The sequence below is a fragment of the Gymnodraco acuticeps genome, unplaced genomic scaffold, assembly GCF_902827175.1.
Source record: "Gymnodraco acuticeps unplaced genomic scaffold, fGymAcu1.1, whole genome shotgun sequence".
Classification (NCBI taxonomy): Eukaryota; Metazoa; Chordata; class Actinopteri; order Perciformes; family Bathydraconidae; genus Gymnodraco; species Gymnodraco acuticeps.
Window position 1 is genome coordinate 890,199 of NW_022990906.1, and position 18,921 is coordinate 909,119.

The 18,921-nt window shown below is 39.6% G+C and overlaps 3 protein-coding genes across 8 annotated transcripts; 1 reads left to right on the forward strand and 2 right to left on the reverse strand.

Annotated features, from left to right (window-relative positions):
• Positions 1–50: 50 nt before the first annotated feature.
• Positions 51–6,135, reverse strand: tipin (timeless interacting protein). Of its 4 annotated transcripts, none has more exons than XM_034233772.1 (8): positions 6,068–6,135; positions 4,643–4,762; positions 3,282–3,375; positions 2,491–2,566; positions 2,251–2,373; positions 2,100–2,157; positions 1,632–1,907; positions 51–965 (listed from the first exon to the last, which is right to left on the reverse strand). In XM_034233772.1, exons 2-8 carry the CDS (start codon positions 4,749–4,751, stop codon positions 394–396), a joined length of 1,308 nt encoding a protein of 435 aa, XP_034089663.1. In that variant the 5' UTR covers positions 4,752–4,762; positions 6,068–6,135; the 3' UTR covers positions 51–393. The 4 variants fall into 4 exon arrangements, with proteins under 4 accessions (XP_034089663.1, XP_034089664.1, XP_034089666.1 ...); XM_034233773.1 differs by lacking the exon at positions 6,068–6,135 and having other exon boundaries at positions 51–899; positions 930–965; positions 4,643–4,751; XM_034233775.1 differs by lacking the exon at positions 6,068–6,135 and having other exon boundaries at positions 51–807; positions 901–965; positions 4,643–4,751.
• Positions 6,136–6,699: 564 nt separating this feature from the next.
• On the reverse strand, positions 6,700–12,434 carry lctla (lactase-like a). Of its 3 annotated transcripts, none has more exons than XM_034233801.1 (14): positions 12,301–12,434; positions 11,844–12,004; positions 10,626–10,713; positions 10,186–10,295; positions 9,976–10,104; positions 9,784–9,879; positions 9,430–9,484; positions 9,176–9,337; positions 8,734–9,008; positions 8,174–8,300; positions 7,854–8,053; positions 7,712–7,775; positions 7,525–7,583; positions 7,085–7,217 (listed from the first exon to the last, which is right to left on the reverse strand). In XM_034233801.1, exons 1-13 carry the CDS (start codon positions 12,425–12,427, stop codon positions 7,525–7,527), a joined length of 1,653 nt encoding a protein of 550 aa, XP_034089692.1. In that variant the 5' UTR covers positions 12,428–12,434; the 3' UTR covers positions 7,085–7,217. The 3 variants fall into 3 exon arrangements, with proteins under 3 accessions (XP_034089691.1, XP_034089692.1, XP_034089693.1); XM_034233802.1 differs by having other exon boundaries at positions 7,130–7,217; positions 7,506–7,583; XM_034233800.1 differs by lacking the exon at positions 7,525–7,583 and having other exon boundaries at positions 6,700–7,217.
• On the forward strand, positions 7,169–18,903 carry crybgx (crystallin beta gamma X). Its single transcript, XM_034233805.1, has 6 exons — positions 7,169–7,238; positions 15,617–15,665; positions 16,350–16,471; positions 17,089–17,224; positions 17,892–18,037; positions 18,701–18,903. The coding sequence occupies exons 1-6, from the start codon at positions 7,231–7,233 to the stop codon at positions 18,831–18,833; spliced, it is 594 nt and encodes a 197-aa protein (XP_034089696.1). The 5' UTR covers positions 7,169–7,230; the 3' UTR covers positions 18,834–18,903.
• The last annotated feature ends 18 nt before the right edge of the window (positions 18,904–18,921 follow it).

Consider the following 18,921-nt stretch of genomic DNA (forward strand, 5'->3'; position numbering starts at 1 on the left):
GATTGTATCCAACACTGAACTAATCACAGAGGTGTCCACATACTGCACGGTTTCAATTTGAAAAAAGAAAGTCTTTATTTATCTTTATTGGAATTTTTTTAAAAGTCCAAAAGAAAAGCACCGTTATATTACTACATAAACAAAAAGACACACTTTTCTGCAGGAGGGCATGTTACAGACCTTTAGGGTCATATGGCCATTTACAATTTACATGTAGTACAGTTCAGGAGTAACTGAAATGACAACAACACACAGCAGATGTGGGATCAGTGCTATGCGTAAGTGTAGGGTTTGCTCTTTGCAGACTCAAAGAAGACAAGTTGTATTTGTTCTTGAAATGAGAACTTTGCCGTACAGTTAGTTCCTCCTAAACTTGTGTGCTGCACCCGAGCGTTAATCTCCGCCCTCACACTCGGTGCTGGGTTGGGGGTCCTGGCTGAGGCTGGACACTTCCTGTTTCTCACACTGAGGTGATGCGGCAGAAAGCTTTGAGTCTGTGTGTGGGGGCTGCACGCTGGGCTCCTGTGTGTCTGGCTTCAGGTCCAAATCCTCCACCTGATCCTCAATCTTATCTTCAATCTTATCCTCCACCGCATCCTCCACCTGATCCTCAATCTTATCCTCCACCGCATCCTCAATCTTATCCTCCACCTTATCTTCCACGTGACCCTCCATTTTATCTTCCACCTGATCGCTGGGTGTGTTTGCAGAGGGGACAGATGTGGGTTCAGCAGAGGGGACAGACGTGGGTTCAGCAGAGGGGACAGACGTGGGTTCAGCAGAGGGGACAGACGTGGGTTCAGCAGAGGGGACAGACGTGGGTTCAGCAGAGGGGACAGACGTGGGTTCAGCAGACGTGGGTTCAGCAGACGTGGGTTCAGCAGACGTGGGTTCAGCAGACGTGGGTTCAGCAGACGTGGGTTCAGCAGTCGGGGTCGAGTCGACAGTCTGGGAGTCTGAAGGATCTGGAGGGTGAGGGGAATAGTTATGAAAGTCAGATATTGTGTCAACAGTAAATGTCAGTTTTAAAGAACATATACTTAAGTTTGTTTAAGCTTAAGTAAAATTATATTCTTGATACTACACAGATGTTATGATATATTTTAGCAATGGATTCTAGACATATTTAGAATAGATTCTATTCAGATTATTACATATTTCTTTCAAACTGCCTTACAGATAATACTAACACTATGAATATATCCTATGAATCTACATGAAGACGGGATCCGGGGGATACAAATATAAGCTCAGAATCTGGTGTAAAATTTAATTTTTATTATATTTTATTTTAGTAAGAAAATAAATTAAGAAATATATTTGTATTTCTTACTTTTTTTAATAGCGTGATTTTCAAGGTAAATTTAATATTATTTAAATTCTCTTTTATAGATGTCTATATATTGTAAAGGGTTACTTTTTTTAAGGAAAAAAAATTGTTTTATATTAAAATAAAATAATTAAAAAAAATCTCCAACTGGCCTGTTGGGAATGCAATTCATATTCTTGAAAGCATCACCATTGGTTGATTTTTGATTGTTCTAAAGGCATCTGGATAGTGATTGGCTGAGGTTTGTTGTCATTATTGGTAGAGGATTTGTCCCTCACTGCACTGATAAATAGAACCTCACCTGTTGGCTGCTGCTGGCGGGAGAGCCTCTTCTCTAAAGCCCGCTGTCTGTTCAGCTCCATGCGTCGACGCTGCTCCTCCGACAGGGAGGGGGCGGCTGGGGAGGAATAAGGAGGGGACGATAGTGCGGGTTGGGAGGGCATAGTGGGAGGGGAGGCCATCGGAGGAGGGGCAGCAGGAGCTGGGGTGGAGTGGATCGGCCGTTGCAGGTCATTAAAGCCCGCCTCTTCAAAAGGATCTGGCTCCCTGAAGACGTCGGTTTCAGGAGCTTCTTCACCTGAACAAAGACACATGTTCACAGAAGAGTGGATGATAATACATGGACTTAAAAACCAAGACAACCATATGTTACCCTCTCAAAAATGTGCATACGCCGCCAAAAGTCAATTTAACCAACAATTAGCTCGGGATTATTGTAATTCCGGACAATGTATATTAAATATTTAATGTTTAAGATCATGTTCCTTACCACCCATGAAGTCTTCGTATATCATTGGCATATCCAGTCGGATCCGTTTGAGGCATGTCTGCAGCAGAGAAGAAGAAATATTTTAGTCATTCTGCACTGACGAAAAAAGTATATCTCATACAAATATTCAGCAGCAACATCCTCATCCCACCTGCACGTCCTTCTTGTTGCCCAGCTTCTCCACTTTCTCGATAAAATCTTCAAACTGCATTTTGGGGTACAACCGGTGGGCCCAGTTCTCCATCTTCTGCATGAGCAGCCGCAGGTCCTCAGCCTGGGGGGACAGAACGTAGATAAAACATTATAATAAGTTGGATAAATGTATGTGATGTTATTAAATACATTCGATAAGAGCTACTCCGGAGTTTCCTGCAGCTTTGTCAGCTCTTACCTCCTTCCCTTTGCCTTTGAAACGGACGTTATCAAAGAGTGTTCGCAGAGCTGGAAGACCTCTTTCTGAGAGGAGCCTGTAGAAAAACAAATACTCAGTAACTTCATCTATTACTAAAATATTGATTAGGGAAGCTCTAAGGTTAGATATCATTGAAAGTAATAACACAAGCACCAATAGGATCCTTTTCTGTAATGAATGCTGACTAAAATGATATTAGTATGTCATTATTTGCTGTAAGTGTAAAAGAACATTTGAAAACCTTTAAGAGTAGCTCAAATACAATAACAAAGCCTGTACCAAAACAAAATCATTTATTTCCCTACATTAAAAGTGCATGCTTTAATTACGGTCAGAAGGTAGGGCTGCATGATTTAAAAACAAACTACTGATTATGTTGACTGATAATGCAGTTGCAATATGATTTGCGATATTAGAGGGATAGATCCTTATTCAGACATTATTCCCACCATCAGTGATATTGAAATGATCATGGTGCGGTTTTTTTAAGAGGATCCGTACAAAACAAGGATTTTTTAATGAAATCTGCAGAATATGATTGGTAGGCCGGGACTTATCTGTAGCATCACAATGCTACATACGGACATTTTCACATACTATCGCGCTTAATGCAATTTGGATAATGCACTAGGTAATATAATGATTTTGATAGAATTTGTATTTGTGTTGCAGCCCTAGTTTGAGGAATCCTGGTGTTTAAACGTCCTAATGTCAGCTGACAGTACAATGAATCCTCTGCCTTGATGTAAACGCTCAGATGTCTGAGGTACCTCTGAGAGTCCAGCTTGGGTTGCGGTCTCTTCACGCCTTTCCTTTTAGCAGCAGGGACGTCCGCCAGCCCGGACACATCGCCGTCTCCGCCCCCTGCATCAAACACAGCAGAGGACCGGACAGGTGGTCAACATCCCTTTGTTGAACGTTACACAAGAGAACATTTTCAGCAGGGTAGATTTTAAGCTGTATTTTCGAATAAAGCCTTTCTATTCTTCTACCGGGGCTGTGGTTCGGAAGCTGCACAGCGTCCAACCGCAAGACCCTGCAGCGCATCGTGATCACTGCTGAGAGGATCCTCGGTGCCTCACTCCCATCACTCCTGGACATTTACAACACCCGCAGAGCACTCAGCATTGTGGGTGACCCCACCCATCCCTCCACCTGCCTCTTCCCTCTCCTGTTCCGCAGCCTGAGGTCGAGCACAACCAGACTGAAAAACAGCTTCGTCCACCAGGCTGTCAGGAGGCTGAACTCTCTCCCCTCTCTCCTCTCTCTCTCCCGTCTCTCCTCTCTCTCTCCCGTCTCTCCTCTCTCTCTCCCGTCTCCCCTCTCTCCTCTCTCTCCCGTCTCTCCTCTCTCTCTCCCGTCTCTCCTCTCTCTCCTCTCTCTCTCCCCTGCCCCCACTGGACCATGACTTTAACACCCCAATCACACTCAGACACTCAAATCCAGCACCAGACACTTTCCACGCTGCTATGTACATTTTTCACAGATTTAGAAGTGACTGTTATTTTGTATATATTGATTGTATTGATATTGATATTTGTATTTTGTATTCCTCGGGATTGTGGGAAACAGTATTCGATCTCTCTGTGTACACACTGTTGTAGTAAATGTATCATTAAGTCTCATTTCAGATCTAGCCTCTAATTCTCACTTCCTTAGAACAGACAGAAGGCTGTCTCTTGGACCATTGGTTTGTAATTAACATGTGTGCAAGTTTCAACCGTCTGGCCAACACTTCCTGTAATGTACATTTGCCTTTCCCTTGCTCTCGAGTGTATCAAGTATTTATATTTTCTGTTGTATGTTGTCAGATCTTGTACGAACCTTTTGGTGCAAGACTCTGTCCTTTCGGCTGAAATAGATTAACTATTGTCTTTATTAAATAACAAAACTTTGTTTTAAACTTCTATTATTTGTTTGTTTCTTGCCAAACAGGTTGTTTAGGTTTTGTGTGGAATTCCCTCCACACACACAAACTGAAAGATTGACAGTAAAATGTGACTTTTGACTATTACCATTTGTATGTGTACTGATGGGCATTTCAACTGTAAATACTTTTTGATTATCACTGGATTTTTTTCCCAGTCACTAGGTCACTGGCCTTAAATTGGAATATTCTCTCGCTTCTCACCATTTCCAAAAGGGTCTCCGTTCTCTTGTCCTCCTGGGGAGTGAGGTGGTGGGAGCGGAGGGAAAGCTTCATCCTCTATGGTGTTGTAGTGAAACAGGCCGTCTTCCATGGTGGACAACTCTTGAAGGAAAGGTACAACCTGGGTCAGTCAAATATAGCTCGAGAAGCCATAATAGTTCAACGTATAGAATTGTGTTTTTTAAGAACATATCATTTCAAATGGGAAAATACATGATTCGTTTGGGTTTAAAATCCTGTGTCATATAAAACTCAATCATAACTTAATTGAAGGGAACAAAAAGAATACTTGCGAACAATAATGAAACACTTTTGGGTCTTCTTTATATCTACATTTGAGAGTTAAACATTGTTTTTTTTAATCCACTACATTATCTGTGCAGTACATAAACCTGCACACTGAATATACTGACTCAGAGGGTAAGCGTATGTATTTCACATCCCATTACAACCAGGCCTTGGCATGCAGTTTACCTGATCAGATATGAGATTCTGTATAAAGTGTCTACTATTTGCATTACCTATAATTGCACTCAGCGTTACAGCATTGTATACCTAATACCTGCACTGTCAACTATGTTCTGGTACTTATTGTGTTCATAGTTTAAATGTCACACTAATTGTTAATACAATTAATTGAATGTAACTAGTGTTACTGTTTCTACATCTTATTTAATTGGTATGTAATATGTACATTATTCTGCACTTAACTTTCAGCCTTCTGTATTTCTGGTAAGATGCTTAACGGCATTCTTATCTTTTATATACATTTAAAAATATTTCCCAAAAAACGTTTTAATAGCAGGTCCACCTCAACGACCTAGCTGCCTGCAACATAACAAATGCATCGTTATGTTATGAAGTGTTATTACACTGTGGTATCCAGTCATATATATTTAATAGCATTATTTCTGTAATGTATTTGCAAGTTGTCCAAATTAATGATAGTGCTGCAAGTTTGTATCTTCCATGTCTGCTTGACGTATCTCATATCCGGTATCCGTCATGAAACCGGATATTGGTTGTTCAGAAGAAGGCGGTAAACTCAATCATGGCCCAAACACACAAAGCGAAAACATTGTCATTCCTGTGTGTTTCCCCGTCACATAGCGAGGCCATTAGAAGATGTACAACATAGTGGACAGGGTATCCACTTATTGTCGTAACGTCGTCATAACCTGACTTTAATTATAAGTAAAGTGTGTTACGTCAGTTGTAAAAGAGAGTAAACAGTGCGCTGTTATGCTATCGTTCATTAGAAGCTGATGAGATACTTTGGGTCAGTTAGCTAACATGTAAGCTTTAATTCATGAGTGAAATGGTAAAACATCAAAAGTAAACTTTAACCACAATTCACTAAAATAGTGAAAGCTTATGAATTACGGTGTCATAGTAAAGTTGTCTTACCAGTTAAGAGCTGTGCTGAGAGCGAGCAACAAGCAATGACGACAAGCTAGCGATATCAACTTCCGGTTCTATAATGTTCCTTTTTCAACATAAAGGTCCAACAGACAAGTAGATAATACGATAATACGTACAAATTAGCACCAACAAAGGGCTATTTTGATTCGATTGAGACATGTAAAACCCTTTTCAAGTTATACATTAAGAAGCATTTATTTTGAGCTTCAGTTTTCACCAATACAAATCAATTCATCACAATTATATGCATGCAGAAAAATATAATGAAATTGATATAGATTAGTTTGATATAAGTGAAAAGAGCAAATTTCTAATTGAAAGATAATTTTCAAAGTAGCAAAGATAAGAACAGGACTGGTTACATTCCTTTGCATTTGTAATTTGGAGTGCATTTTGTTTGTGTGACTGTGCTTCGGTAATTTAAAAAAGGTTCTATATAATCTAAATCATAATCTATAAATATAATCACTATTTGATTTATACACCTGGCGATTTGCAATATGTTGGTTTGGTTTCCCTCAGATCATTATTAGAGTCCAGTTTCAGGGCTTTTATTTTGAAGGATAAAACACTTTGGAGGAAATTGTTTATTTATTATTGACGCAATAATTAGCACATTTTATGTCTTAAACATGTATTTATTTGTATGATCAACAGCGAGTACAACAATACTGTATCTCCATCACTTTTTTAATTTTAAAACATTTGTTGACAGTAAAACTTCTTCTCTGCAGTTAGCTTGAGTAGCCTACACAACTAAGCTACATAAAAAAACCACACAAGACCAGTTTATTAAAACATTTTCAAAATAGTCATAATATACCAAGCTTGAATCAATTTTTCCAAAGTTGTGACATGTACCGGCTATTTAAACTAAATACTGACAACCCAGAAACGTTTTTAATCAAAACAGAAAAGCAGGACAGTTAAATCAACAAAATGCTCTCGACAGGATAAAGTTTCACAGCTTTGAAGGCACTCTCAGATGCGTGTGTGTGCGTGCGTGCGTGTGTGTTCTTTTAGATGCGTCCACGCAGCAGGAACATGAGGAACACTGCACTGAGGAGGATGCAGAGTGTGCTCACAGTGGGAATCACGATCTCTGATACCATCTCCATGTGGCCTATCAAGGGATCTGAAACACATACATGGAAATGTAAGTCAATGTCCCCAATTTACAGTCCAATTTTCTAATCATAGGTGCATAACAGGAAAGTAATGTCTTTCTTTACATGTGTGGGTAATAATCCAAAACCTATATTTGGCTGTTTGACTTAAGTCTTACATTATATGTGAAATAACACAAGGCCTTAAAAGTTTCATTTTTGCCAGTAAAATGTAGAGAAGTGAAATATACATGAAGTGGCGTCGAGTAGAGGTATAAAACAGCATTCCATCATTTAAAAAAACATTGTAATCTTACTCAGAAACAACTTTTGTACCTAAACTTCATCATGCACTGGCCAAGCCTTTTCCTGATTTCCCTGGGACTTTCTTCTAGCTGGAGGGGCGAAACAAAGAAAAACTCTGTTAGAGAGCGGAATAACAAGCTTGAGACAGAATTTTTCTTTGTTTTCCCCCACCCAGCTTTAGCACAGCCTACACTTTATAATGTTGTATTGTACTAACCTGCAGCCAGGAGCTGGTTACTGGAAGCACAAGTCTCTACGGCTTTCCTTTTCCAGCTCTCCACCTGTGAATATCCAACAAACAGTTAAACTTGTTGTGCTCCAGACAGACTTTGAACGTTTAGTGTGTTGTTTGAGTTTACCTCTCTCTGATTGGGAAATCCATTGGAGCTGATGATGCGTTTATAGAACTGGACAGAGGCCTTGGGGTAGCGTGGTTTATTTTTGTTGCTGAAGTCCACGTAGTAGAGTCCAAATCTCTCGGAGAATCCTTCATCCCACTCAAAGTTGTCCAGGAGAGACCAAGCTGTGTAGCCCTTCACATTGACGCCATCCTTGACCGCTGTTAGTAAAACCATGGAAACGTAAAAATACAAAACAGGTGACATGTTTAATTTTCCGTGGCCACTATTATTAGTATAATGTATGGACCAGACAATGTTTAGTAGAGCTGTTATTTTACCTTTGAGCATCTCATTAATGTAGTCTTTAAAGTACTGCATTCTCCAGTCATCACAGAGGTCGGTGCAGACCATTTTTTCCGAGACACCATTTTCTGTCACGTATACCATGGGGTTTCCATACTGAGTCTATTAGAGAGACACCATTATACATAAGAATAGAATACATACTGACCCTTTTGTACTTGTGTTTTATTGAACAAAATATGTTGGCATGATGCAATGTGAAAAATGTTCAGGCAATGTTCATGAGAACATGAATACCATTCATGACTGTGTGTGTTAACTGTAGAGCTCGAGCTAGTATAGGAGATTAGCTTAGCATAAAGACAGAAAACAGAGGGAAACAGCCAGGAGTGCTAGGGGCATGATTAACTGTTGTGTGCCACACATTATTTAATTTTAAATGTTTATGTAATTGTTACTAAACTAACACGATAAACAAAATCATTTTTGTTGTAATTTCTGAGAATAATCAATTTAACATCTAGCAATTGAACTTCACTCCTGCCTGTATTATACAGCTGTATGTCTGGATTTGATTCACATTTTTGTTGCATACCTTGACAAAGTTCAACATGCGCCGGAAGCCCCAGGGAACAGAATAGAGCCACTCAGAGCCTGGATCAGGCCATTTTGGGTCAACCAGCTCAGCAAGGTCACGATCTGTAAAGTAGCTGTCTCCCAGCCCAGATGGGTAGTTCTTCGGGGTGATGTAGCGAGTAGTGAAATGTCCGAGGCCCAGGAAGTCGCAGGTTCCCTTGATGTAACTCTTCTCCTGAGGCGAGAAGACGGGCAGCCGTGAAGCTCCCAGTCCCTGCTGGCCACTCTTCCTCCCTAAAGGTCGAAATTCATCGAGATTAATACTGAAACTAAAATGACAACAGACAAACAAAGGTGCCAACAAGCTAACGAACATTTGAGTTTTAAGCCAAATAACAGATGCTTTCATTTTTCTAGTGTGTAGTGTCTCCTATAAACAGTTGCAGTTGACTGTGACGTACCGATGTAATCTTTCATAACCTGGGGGTAGTCTCCATTGAAGATGGGGGTAGCGAACCATCCCAGGTAGAACTGGATGTATCTCTCCGCTGCTTCGATGTCCCTCTGGTTGGTGATGTCCACTGGTTCACCCCAGTCAGCCGTTAGCGAGATACCAACCATGCCTGGACACACCAAACACATCCAGCATGATGGCAAATTATCTTTGACTTTGGTGACCATAAATACCAAAATGAAAACAAAATTGTGCCGTCACCTTTTTGTTTGCTTCGCCATTGCATGTCATACGTGTGCCAAACTTTAGCATGTGCCTGTTTCAGAGACAGAAAGGCAGCGTGAGCTTTATGTCGGTCTAAGATCTCTATATCAACTAATTAGTTTCAAACTTGTGATTTACTAAATCAGGTTGCACCATAAGAAAACCTGAACAAATTATTCTCAGTTTGTAAATGTGTAAACCGGTTGCAAGAAAACATTTGTAACGCTGGCCAAACAACGGGCAAAGAACTATGTACAGTAAACATGACTAAAGTATCACAAAGTACAGTAGTCATATTTCGATTAGCATACAAGGAGAAAGGAACACAAAGCATCATCTCTTGAGTCTTACCTTGATGATGTGATGGGCAGCTTTGTAAGCTCCGGTTCCCTTCAGCTTCATTCCTGGTGCATGTTCCCCTGTTTCATATCCCTCCACAGCAATAGACTGAGAACAGAAGACAACACTCTCCGTTATCCAAGTCAAACACACAAATGTTTCACAAGACAGTCAATGCACCATTTCCCTCCAACCCAGACATACCCAGGGATTGTTGAACGTCATCCAGTATTTCACTTTGTGTCCAAATCTTTCAAAGCATAAGTTAGCAAAGTCGTTGAAGTAGTTCACCATGGTGACGTTCTGCCACCCGCCATACTTCTCCTGTAAGAGCTAGGGAGCAAAGACATGTTAGCTTCTACGGCGTAGCTTCAAATCTGTAAATGTGAAAGGTTTAGTGAGTTTAGGGCCCACCTGCGGTAAATCCCAGTGATACAAAATAACAATGGGAGTGATCTTATTGTCCAGCAGCATGTTAATCAGGTCTTCATAGTATTTGATTCCTTTCTCGTTGATGTGTTCACCTGAGAGAGTAGTAAAATAATATATATAAACAATTTTATGAGAAATAGCAAGACAATTATCATTACATCGATCAAACCTCCAAAAGTATTTTGTGTACAACGATAAAGAGCACAGAAAAAGCAAAGCTGGAAGCCGGAAAATGAATTTTGATAACATTCTGATAATTCATTACTTCAATACATTTGAGCACTGATTTTAATATCCAGCAAATAAATACAAAATAATAGAAACAAATATGGCATTCCACAACAGTGGAAAAATATGAACAATAAAAAATGGTGGAAAACGAGGGAATAAATTAAAATAACAAAGGCCAGGTTCAAGGTTACTTTTCAGTCCGCTTGGTAAAATCCTTGGCCAGGAGATGGAGAAACGATAGTGATTCAGCTTCATGTCCTTCATCAAGGTGATGTCATCCTAAGAAAACAACGAGTACCATTTGTAAATATCATGCAGTGCAGTCAAACATTATTCACAGCCTCAGAACTTCATTTTAAGGAAAAGTTCGACTTTTTGAGAAATATATTTCTTGCTTTCTTGCCGAAAGTTAGAGAACTTTGCGACCACTCTGCAGCCAGGAAGGGGTTAGCTTAGCACAATGAAAGGAAAATAGGGAAACAGCTAGCTCTTTGCAATGACCTTTAAAGTTAAGTAATTGTATATTTGTTTCATTTAGCTTTCCTAAAAAGGTTCTGGAAGGCAGATTTATTTTATTTTCAGATAGTCCTGGCTAGCGGCTTGACACTGTTTCTTGTCTTAATGCTAACTCAGCTAAACGCTTCTTGGCTATAGCCTAATATTTACCATACAGAGATGAAAGCGATATCAATCTGTTTACAAGGTTTCGGAGATACCAAATGAGAAGATGTATCTTAAATGATAAACAAAGACATTTAGAATATTCAAAAGTTGGTACAACCTTAATACAAATGGATCTTAATCTTAGATATACATATTATGTAAAAAGGTACAAATCTAAGAGATTAAAGAGAAAATAATGTCAGACAGATCATTTTTCTACCCAGATTGTTCTGATGTTACTTCTAAAGTATACATAATAATAATAATACTTCATCTTCTTATTATAGACACATGCATTTCCAAACATTTGGTCTACCTACGCTGTAAAATGTATTATCTTTTTGATTTGCACACGGCATCTATTGCACGTCTGTCCGTCCTGGGAGAGGGATCCCTCCTCTGTTGCTCTCCCTGAGGTTTCTCCCATGTTCCCTTTAAACTGTGGGTTTTCTCTGGAAGTTTTTCCTTGTACGATGTGAGGGTCTAAGGACAGAGGGTGTCGTATTCTCATACTGATATTCTGCACTAATTGTGCTGTTGTATTTACTGTATAGTGTCCTAAGGTAATTATTGTATGTACAGCACTTTGGCTCGACCAAAAATCGTTTTTAAAATGTGCTTTATAAATAAAACTTGATTTGATTTGATTTGATAAAGGTAAGACTTAATGTTTAGCACTTCAACTAATGTGTGTAACAAAAACAACACTTATTTACTGGAAACTAAATGCTCCCTCGGCATGTCACCTTGAATTTGTTGTAGCCGTCACACGATGTGTCTCCAGTGTCATTCAGTAATATTTTCCCCTTCTTGCGGGTGAATGCATCCCAGATGCTCATTCCTTTGCCATCTATGTTCCACGCTCCTTCAGTCTGATAGGCGGAGCTGCCAGCTCCCCAGGAGAAACCTGCAGAGGAAACAATACATGTCAGCATCAGAATTGGTTTTATTAACAATTACACATACGAGAAATTTGCTTTGGTATAAGTGGTGCATACATAAACACAGAAAGAAGTATACGTAATAAAAAAATGTAAGACTATTGTAACAAATGCAAAATAAAGACAATATTTACACAAAATATATAGAATAAAATATAATAAGAAATGACAATATATGTACTATGTTCAAAGTGGGGAGCTGTTAATATGTATGCAGCATAGTACCAGGTTTTACATGACTATAGTGCAGGTTGCGTCTTACCAGTTGGGAAGGTGCTGTAGTAGAAAGATGTTTTCTCATTCTTGGTCCAGTCAAAGTCCTCCCTGGCTGACACACACAGCACCAGAGCAAGCACATGGTACGTCCTCAGGATGCACCGCTGCAGCATTGTGATCTTTGGCAAGGAACTCTCTGTCTTTTTACACCTGGAGGAAAGAAATCAGTACGTTTGAACTCTGATTTCACAGATATCATGGCTTACACGTAGGCCAAAGGCAACATCTGCTGTCATATCCTGTTCCTGTACAAAGATTGAGAAACTCACTCAAAGGCTTCAGGTGTCCACAGGTTACCATTCTAACATAAACCCCAAACCTCAGTATAATTTCTTAAAAATCCACTGAAAACACATCCGGTCATTATCAGAACTCTGAGATATAAAATAAGAATCTCGTTTCATTTCAGCCAGCTGTAAGACACACTGACACAGAAGGCTATCACAGACAGGAATTTAGCCAGCTTGTTCAGCACGGTCAGGATGAGCGACATTTCAAGCTTCTGTAAATCTCCAGTGGTGTGAAAGATAACCAAGATGAGGGTTACAAAGTGTGAAGTTCCCTGAGAGTCCTCCTGCCAAAGCCTGTGCTGTTTCTCTGCCTACATGTGTCCCTTTGCCCAGCCTGTCTCAGCCTCAGCCCCTCTCTCAGAACCACATATAGATGTCTGACCTGCGGCACGTTCTGCATTTGTCTCCGCTGGAAACTGCTCCAAAGTGCAAGAAACGTCCCCAAGCTTCTGGACCTAGTTAATGCCGCCCAGTGTCACCGGCAGGTTCAGAGCCAATGTTACAAAAACAAAACCGAGTGAATCATCCAGGGACATTTTCTGCTATTCATCAGCCAGAGACTCCCCCTCCCCTATCCCATCCACATGCACTCTGAATACCGCTCCATTTGAAGTCAGTGAGGTGTAACAGTGAATTTGCTGGGGCCAACAGATCTTTTAGAAAAGGAGGTGATTCTGACCCTGTAAGCAGAGTTAATGTCAGTGAACCTGATACAGTGGCAGCTCGGTGTCACACTTTGTTTTGTTTGACTTGTTAATGTCTCAATGTTTAGAGCAGAAATGTATTATTATTTTTCCAATCGGTTAATTGGTGGACACCTTTAATGAGGACAAATGTCTGTTTGTGATTTTCTTCTCATTTTTTACTCTCATTTGGCGTAATCCACATAAAGTATTAGTGAATAAAAGATATAGATTTTTTATTTTGAAAGATATTTTCACATATACTATACTTTAATTAAATATAATCTATTACAATAGAACTTCAAATATTTACTTTTTATGATGTTTAAAATGTTTTGTTTTTTTAAACGAAATGAAGTTACTGGATTCCTCCAGACTGATCAAATAAATGAGTCGTTTGGAGTCAATGCAACTACATAGTTATGTTCATTGTACACCTTTTACAAATCCTGTACAACAGTGCACTCTGAATGGAAGAGTTATTCATTATTATTACATTGTTATTGTGTTCTTCAGGACACACCAATCTTGTGTATTTTTCATTGTAAAGTCAGTGTTATCAGACCAATAAGAGACTCATTAAAAGTGTATGCTCAGGGTTTGAAGACTGTCCACCCTCAGCTAATGACTGGAGTGTAGTTGGAACATTAACAATCCTGTATCCACTTTGCAGCATAAAATAGTATCAAATAAGAAATATTAACATAAACTATATACCCATCTTACTAAATATGCTAATTTGCATACATTTCTGGATCAGAAATCTACAGTTGGTATTTTCACTTTTTAACACACAAAAATATCAATCTTTGGCGTGTTTTTAAGGAAGAAAATGTGATTAGAATCAGATGAATAAAAGTCTCTGTCAAAAAATATTGAATATAGATAGGAATGAAACTGGAGAGTTTGGTGCATGTAAGTGCATTAAAGTACTTACTTATAACTAATAAATATCACCAGGAAACCTCTCCCTTGGATTACTTGCGTTCAGACAATAATTTTTTTTATTACATGTTTTTTAAGTTTTCTGTTTAAACATGCAAATTAGGCATTATCCTGCTAACGTTTGGTAAATGTAGGCGGTATGCAAATGGTAAGGTAAAACAATTTTAGCCTACAATTTCTCCCCTTAAGATGTTGCTCCTCTAAATGTCTCTACGTATACAACTGACTTAAGTCTAAAAGAATATCTAATCACACAATATGTCTGATTTGTGTCTCCACCACATCAGTGGAGCCGTCAGAGTGGAAAAGTCTAAAACTGTACATTCAAGTTCACAGAGGTTCTGTCCGTGAGTGCCCCCCCCCCCCCCAGCTCAAGGTCACGACCTCTACACTGAATACAGTTTGCTGGAGCTGGCCATGCACAAAGCATGAATACAACCATTATCATACAGCGCATTGTTTAAAGGGCATTGTCGTTTAAAACGCTGAATTGTTCAAAGCCAAAACTGTTGGCACTGCACTCTCATATTTACATGTGTGTTTGTGTGTGTGTGTGTGTGTGTGTGTGTGTGTGTGTGTGTGTGTGTGTGTGTGTGTGTGTGTGTGTGTGTGTGTGTGTGTGTGTGTGTGTGTGTGTGTGTGTAGAAACTCTGTTCTCCATACTAGTGTTTGTGTATCTGCATGAACACATCTATTTCTATTGCTGTCCAAATGTGTGTTTGTATGTCTAATTGTCCTCTGTACGCCGTGTTTGCAGCTGTGTGTGTGTGTGTGACAACAGAGAACATGACTGTGTTAGTGTGTTTAGCATATCAATGGACTGCTGCAGAACCCCTCTGAGTGTTCTAGCACCTGTGGGCTCAGCTCACCTGGCTGTATTTAAGGGGCTTTCTTGTTGCGTCACAGAGCTGACATGAACATCTTCACTAAAGTCCAAGCATTAGCCCAACAAACCAGGTATGTCCAGAGCGCCGCGCACCAGACCCAAAGAGCCCCCTGCTCAGAGGTGTCGGGGTGGGGGGGCCCATGGCTCCACGTCCCACCTGCTGCTGGTTCTCAGGCTATACCAGTTTCCCAAAATCACCCGATTTTGTGATGTGATCATGGCAGGAGACATGTACACATTCTGCACAGTGTAGTTTCAAATTGGAAAGCATGAAAATACTTCTAATTCCTTATTGGTTACAATCTGTAGCACTTCAGTGTTTCTTGACCAAAGTGACTTAAATGATGACATTTCAGTAGCTCAGGTGTTTAGTTATACCTCAACACACTGTCATGTTTTTTTTAAGTTACTCTGTTATTTCTTTATCATCTGTTTTTAATTATGGTGTAGAATGTTTGGGGGTGTAATTATTCACTATAAAACCTTCTATATCTACAGCAAGCTGGGGTCTGTACTCCAACGTGCCTTCTACGGGTCCAGTGGGAGGGTGAGTTACATGTTGTTATGAACTGATGAAGTGTCATTTACCTGTTTAGTGTTGTTTAGTATAATGTAAAACATATATATCATTTTCTGTGGGGACCTCTTGGCTAACGAAGAATAGCTTTATTATCTTTGTTCTATTACTTAAAGCTATGTAACTTAGCATAAAGATTTAACCTACAAGCAACTCTAAAGCTCACTAGTTATTTTCGATGTTGCGGTTTACTTTCCAGAAAGTCACTGCTCTCAGCTGTGGCTCACCAAGAAATATCTACTGCATTATATTTAGCACATCTGTTTACTGTAAACCAAATATTTTAGTTATTTAATATTGTGTATTCCTTTACATATACTTTTGGTTACTAATTTCGAATCTGACCATTTGAGAATATAACCCATCATTTTATCTTTTCTTAAGATGTACATGTTCCCTCCCAATCAGAACAACAAATGATATAAATTCATTATGGCTTATTGTAGGTATTGGTGTCAAAATATTCAAAACGTTAAGGAAAAAACCTTATAGTGTGACTGAAGTTGTCATAGAGTTTTTTCCACAAGTGGAAATTCGCAACCCAACATAGTAAACAAAAGAAAATGTAAGCTTCATACTTGAGAGGCGATAAACATCTGAGTGCTGATGTTTAACTTTAATACAATGTGTTTCCCGTGGTGTCTGTGCCCTCAGGTGACCCTTTTCGAGCAGAGGAACTTCGCCGGCAGGCGTTTGGATCTCAGCTCTGACTGTGCCAGGCTCAGTGACAAGAGCTTCCCAGAGAGATGTAACTCTGTGCAGGTGGAGAGCGGAGCGTAAGTCTGCAACCCCACCTACAGCACACCACAGGTCACTGCAACACACACAGGAGTGCACAGGGGAAAAGGACAGAAACAGATAACAGCAGCCTGTCAGTGGACCTCAATGCAGTGAATGGGTTTTTAAATACACCTTTTTCCAACTTTTAAATAGTGAAACTCCAGAAGTGTAGGAGTAGACTTAGTTTGATATATTTCAGATGGGAGCCTACAAATATGGAAACACTCAGATCTTGTAATTGAGTAAAAGTAGAAATACCAGAGTGTAGGAAAACTCCTGCATTCAAAATGTTACTCAAGTAAAAGTAGAAAAGCATTTGCATCAAAATATACTTAAAGTACCAAAAGTAAAAGTAGTCATTATGCAGATTGGCCCATTTCAGAATAATATATATTATATGTTTTATAATGATTGATCATTAAAGTGTTCTCAAAGCTGGTAAAGGTGCAGCTAGTTTGAATGACTTTGTATACTGCAGGGTAGCTGGTGGATTTACTCCAGGTGTAACTGAAGACTGATTTAAGAGTTGATTATATTTCACATCATTCATCCACATCTGCAAAGTAACTAGTCTGCTAGCTATGTTTTTGACTGACTCTCCTCTCCTCTGAAGATGGATCGGCTACGAGCATGAGAACTTCCGCGGCCGTCAGTACCTGTGGGACATGTCCGAGAGGGGAGAGTACAACTGCTACGACAAGTGGTCCGCCCAGGTGGACCACGTCTCCTCTGTCCGTGCTGTCAAACAGGTGAGACATGAAGCTAAAACACACATCTAATCAGCATCTTGATATGCCACACTTGTGAGGTGGGATGGATTATCTCGGCAAAGGAGAAGTGCTCACTATCACAGATTTTTTCAGATTTGTGAACAATATTTGAGATAAATGGTTATTTTGTGTATATAGAAAATGTTTTAGATCTTTGAGTTCATCTCATGAAAAATGGGAGCAAAAACAAAAGTGTTGCATATATATTTTTGTTCAGTGTATGTCATGGGTACCTACAGTAAATGTTAGAAAACTGACATAAATAAATGTAAATGACTTAACTACTGAAAAACTAGAAAGGCAGGTCATTTAAAAAAAAAAAAACAAGAGGAAAATAAGTAACTTGTGGTTATGTATTGGGGGCTGTGATTTACTTCAGGTTACCCCTAAATACACATTACCACCTTGTATCTTGTAGCTATAGACACCCACCCAGTTGGCATTTCATTGGTACCAAATGGTTTAATGGTTTATGCTGTATTATAGAAGTCCTAAAATATTCAAATAGTTTGACAAAAGTTTTCTGGACAATAAGGGTTAAATGTTTTAAGTTAGATGGCCTAAAACGATTTGTAGATCCAGAGTGCACTGATCCAGAAACACCCACCAGCTGTCCCTGACTGACACTGTGTGTTTGTTATTTCAGGACAACAATCCTGGCAAGGCTCATCTGTTTGAGCGTGCCGGTTTCTTCTTCTCCGGTAAGAAGATGGAGATCCAGGATGACATCCCCAACCTGATGAGCCGCTACAGCCTCAACAGGGTCGCCTCCATCCGCGTGCTCGGAGGAGCGTAAGTACAACAACCTATTTATATATCAATTGTGACTTTCGCCAATCAGTCTGTTTGAACTTGGAACATTTCACCCCAAAAACAAAATAACACATTTGTTCTCATTCCTGTAGTGTGATATTCTTTTGGTATGCGTTAATTATAGAAGATGGCACTTGGCTTGTGGTGCCCAAAAATCATGACCTGGTTACTCAAGTTAACCCACAGACCTTATTATCAGTGATTTAATTTAGCAACTATTTTCTTTCACACAAACTAGCCTATGTGCTATAATACAGACAGTGGCCATAAAGAAGATAGTTCCTTATTCAAGTCAAGGTCGGAATCCTCTTGAGGAACTGGGTCAGGATTTCTGTGAATTTCTCAATTTTTTTGTTGCATAAATCCAGTGCCCTCTAGTTCCAATATCCAAGATAAAGGTGTATACCTCCTAAACTCAACACATCTAGATCAATAGCAATTGTGACAAGCAAAATATGCATTTTTTTATTTAGAGTGAATCGCCCCTTTAATGTCAACAGCTGCTCCTGTTTGAAGCTTTCAATTAGATTTTAAAGCTAGCTTGGGTCAATAACTAATGACAGAAAATCAGAAGCAGTAATTCTAGATGACATTAAAAATTAAATAAGTGCTTTTTTAAATGACTAACCCTTCTGTTTGCAGTTGGGTGTGCTATCAGGAGCCCAACTACAGAGGGCCTCACTACATCCTGGAGAAGCGCGACTACAACAACTTCTCCGACTGGGGCAGCCAGAACAGCACCGTGGGCTCCATGCGCAGAGTCCGCTTCACCTGAACCGAGTCCTGCCCACGGGACTCCTTAAGTCAATATGAAACCTGTCAGCTTCTCACACACACTGCAGAACCTATTTGACTAATAAACT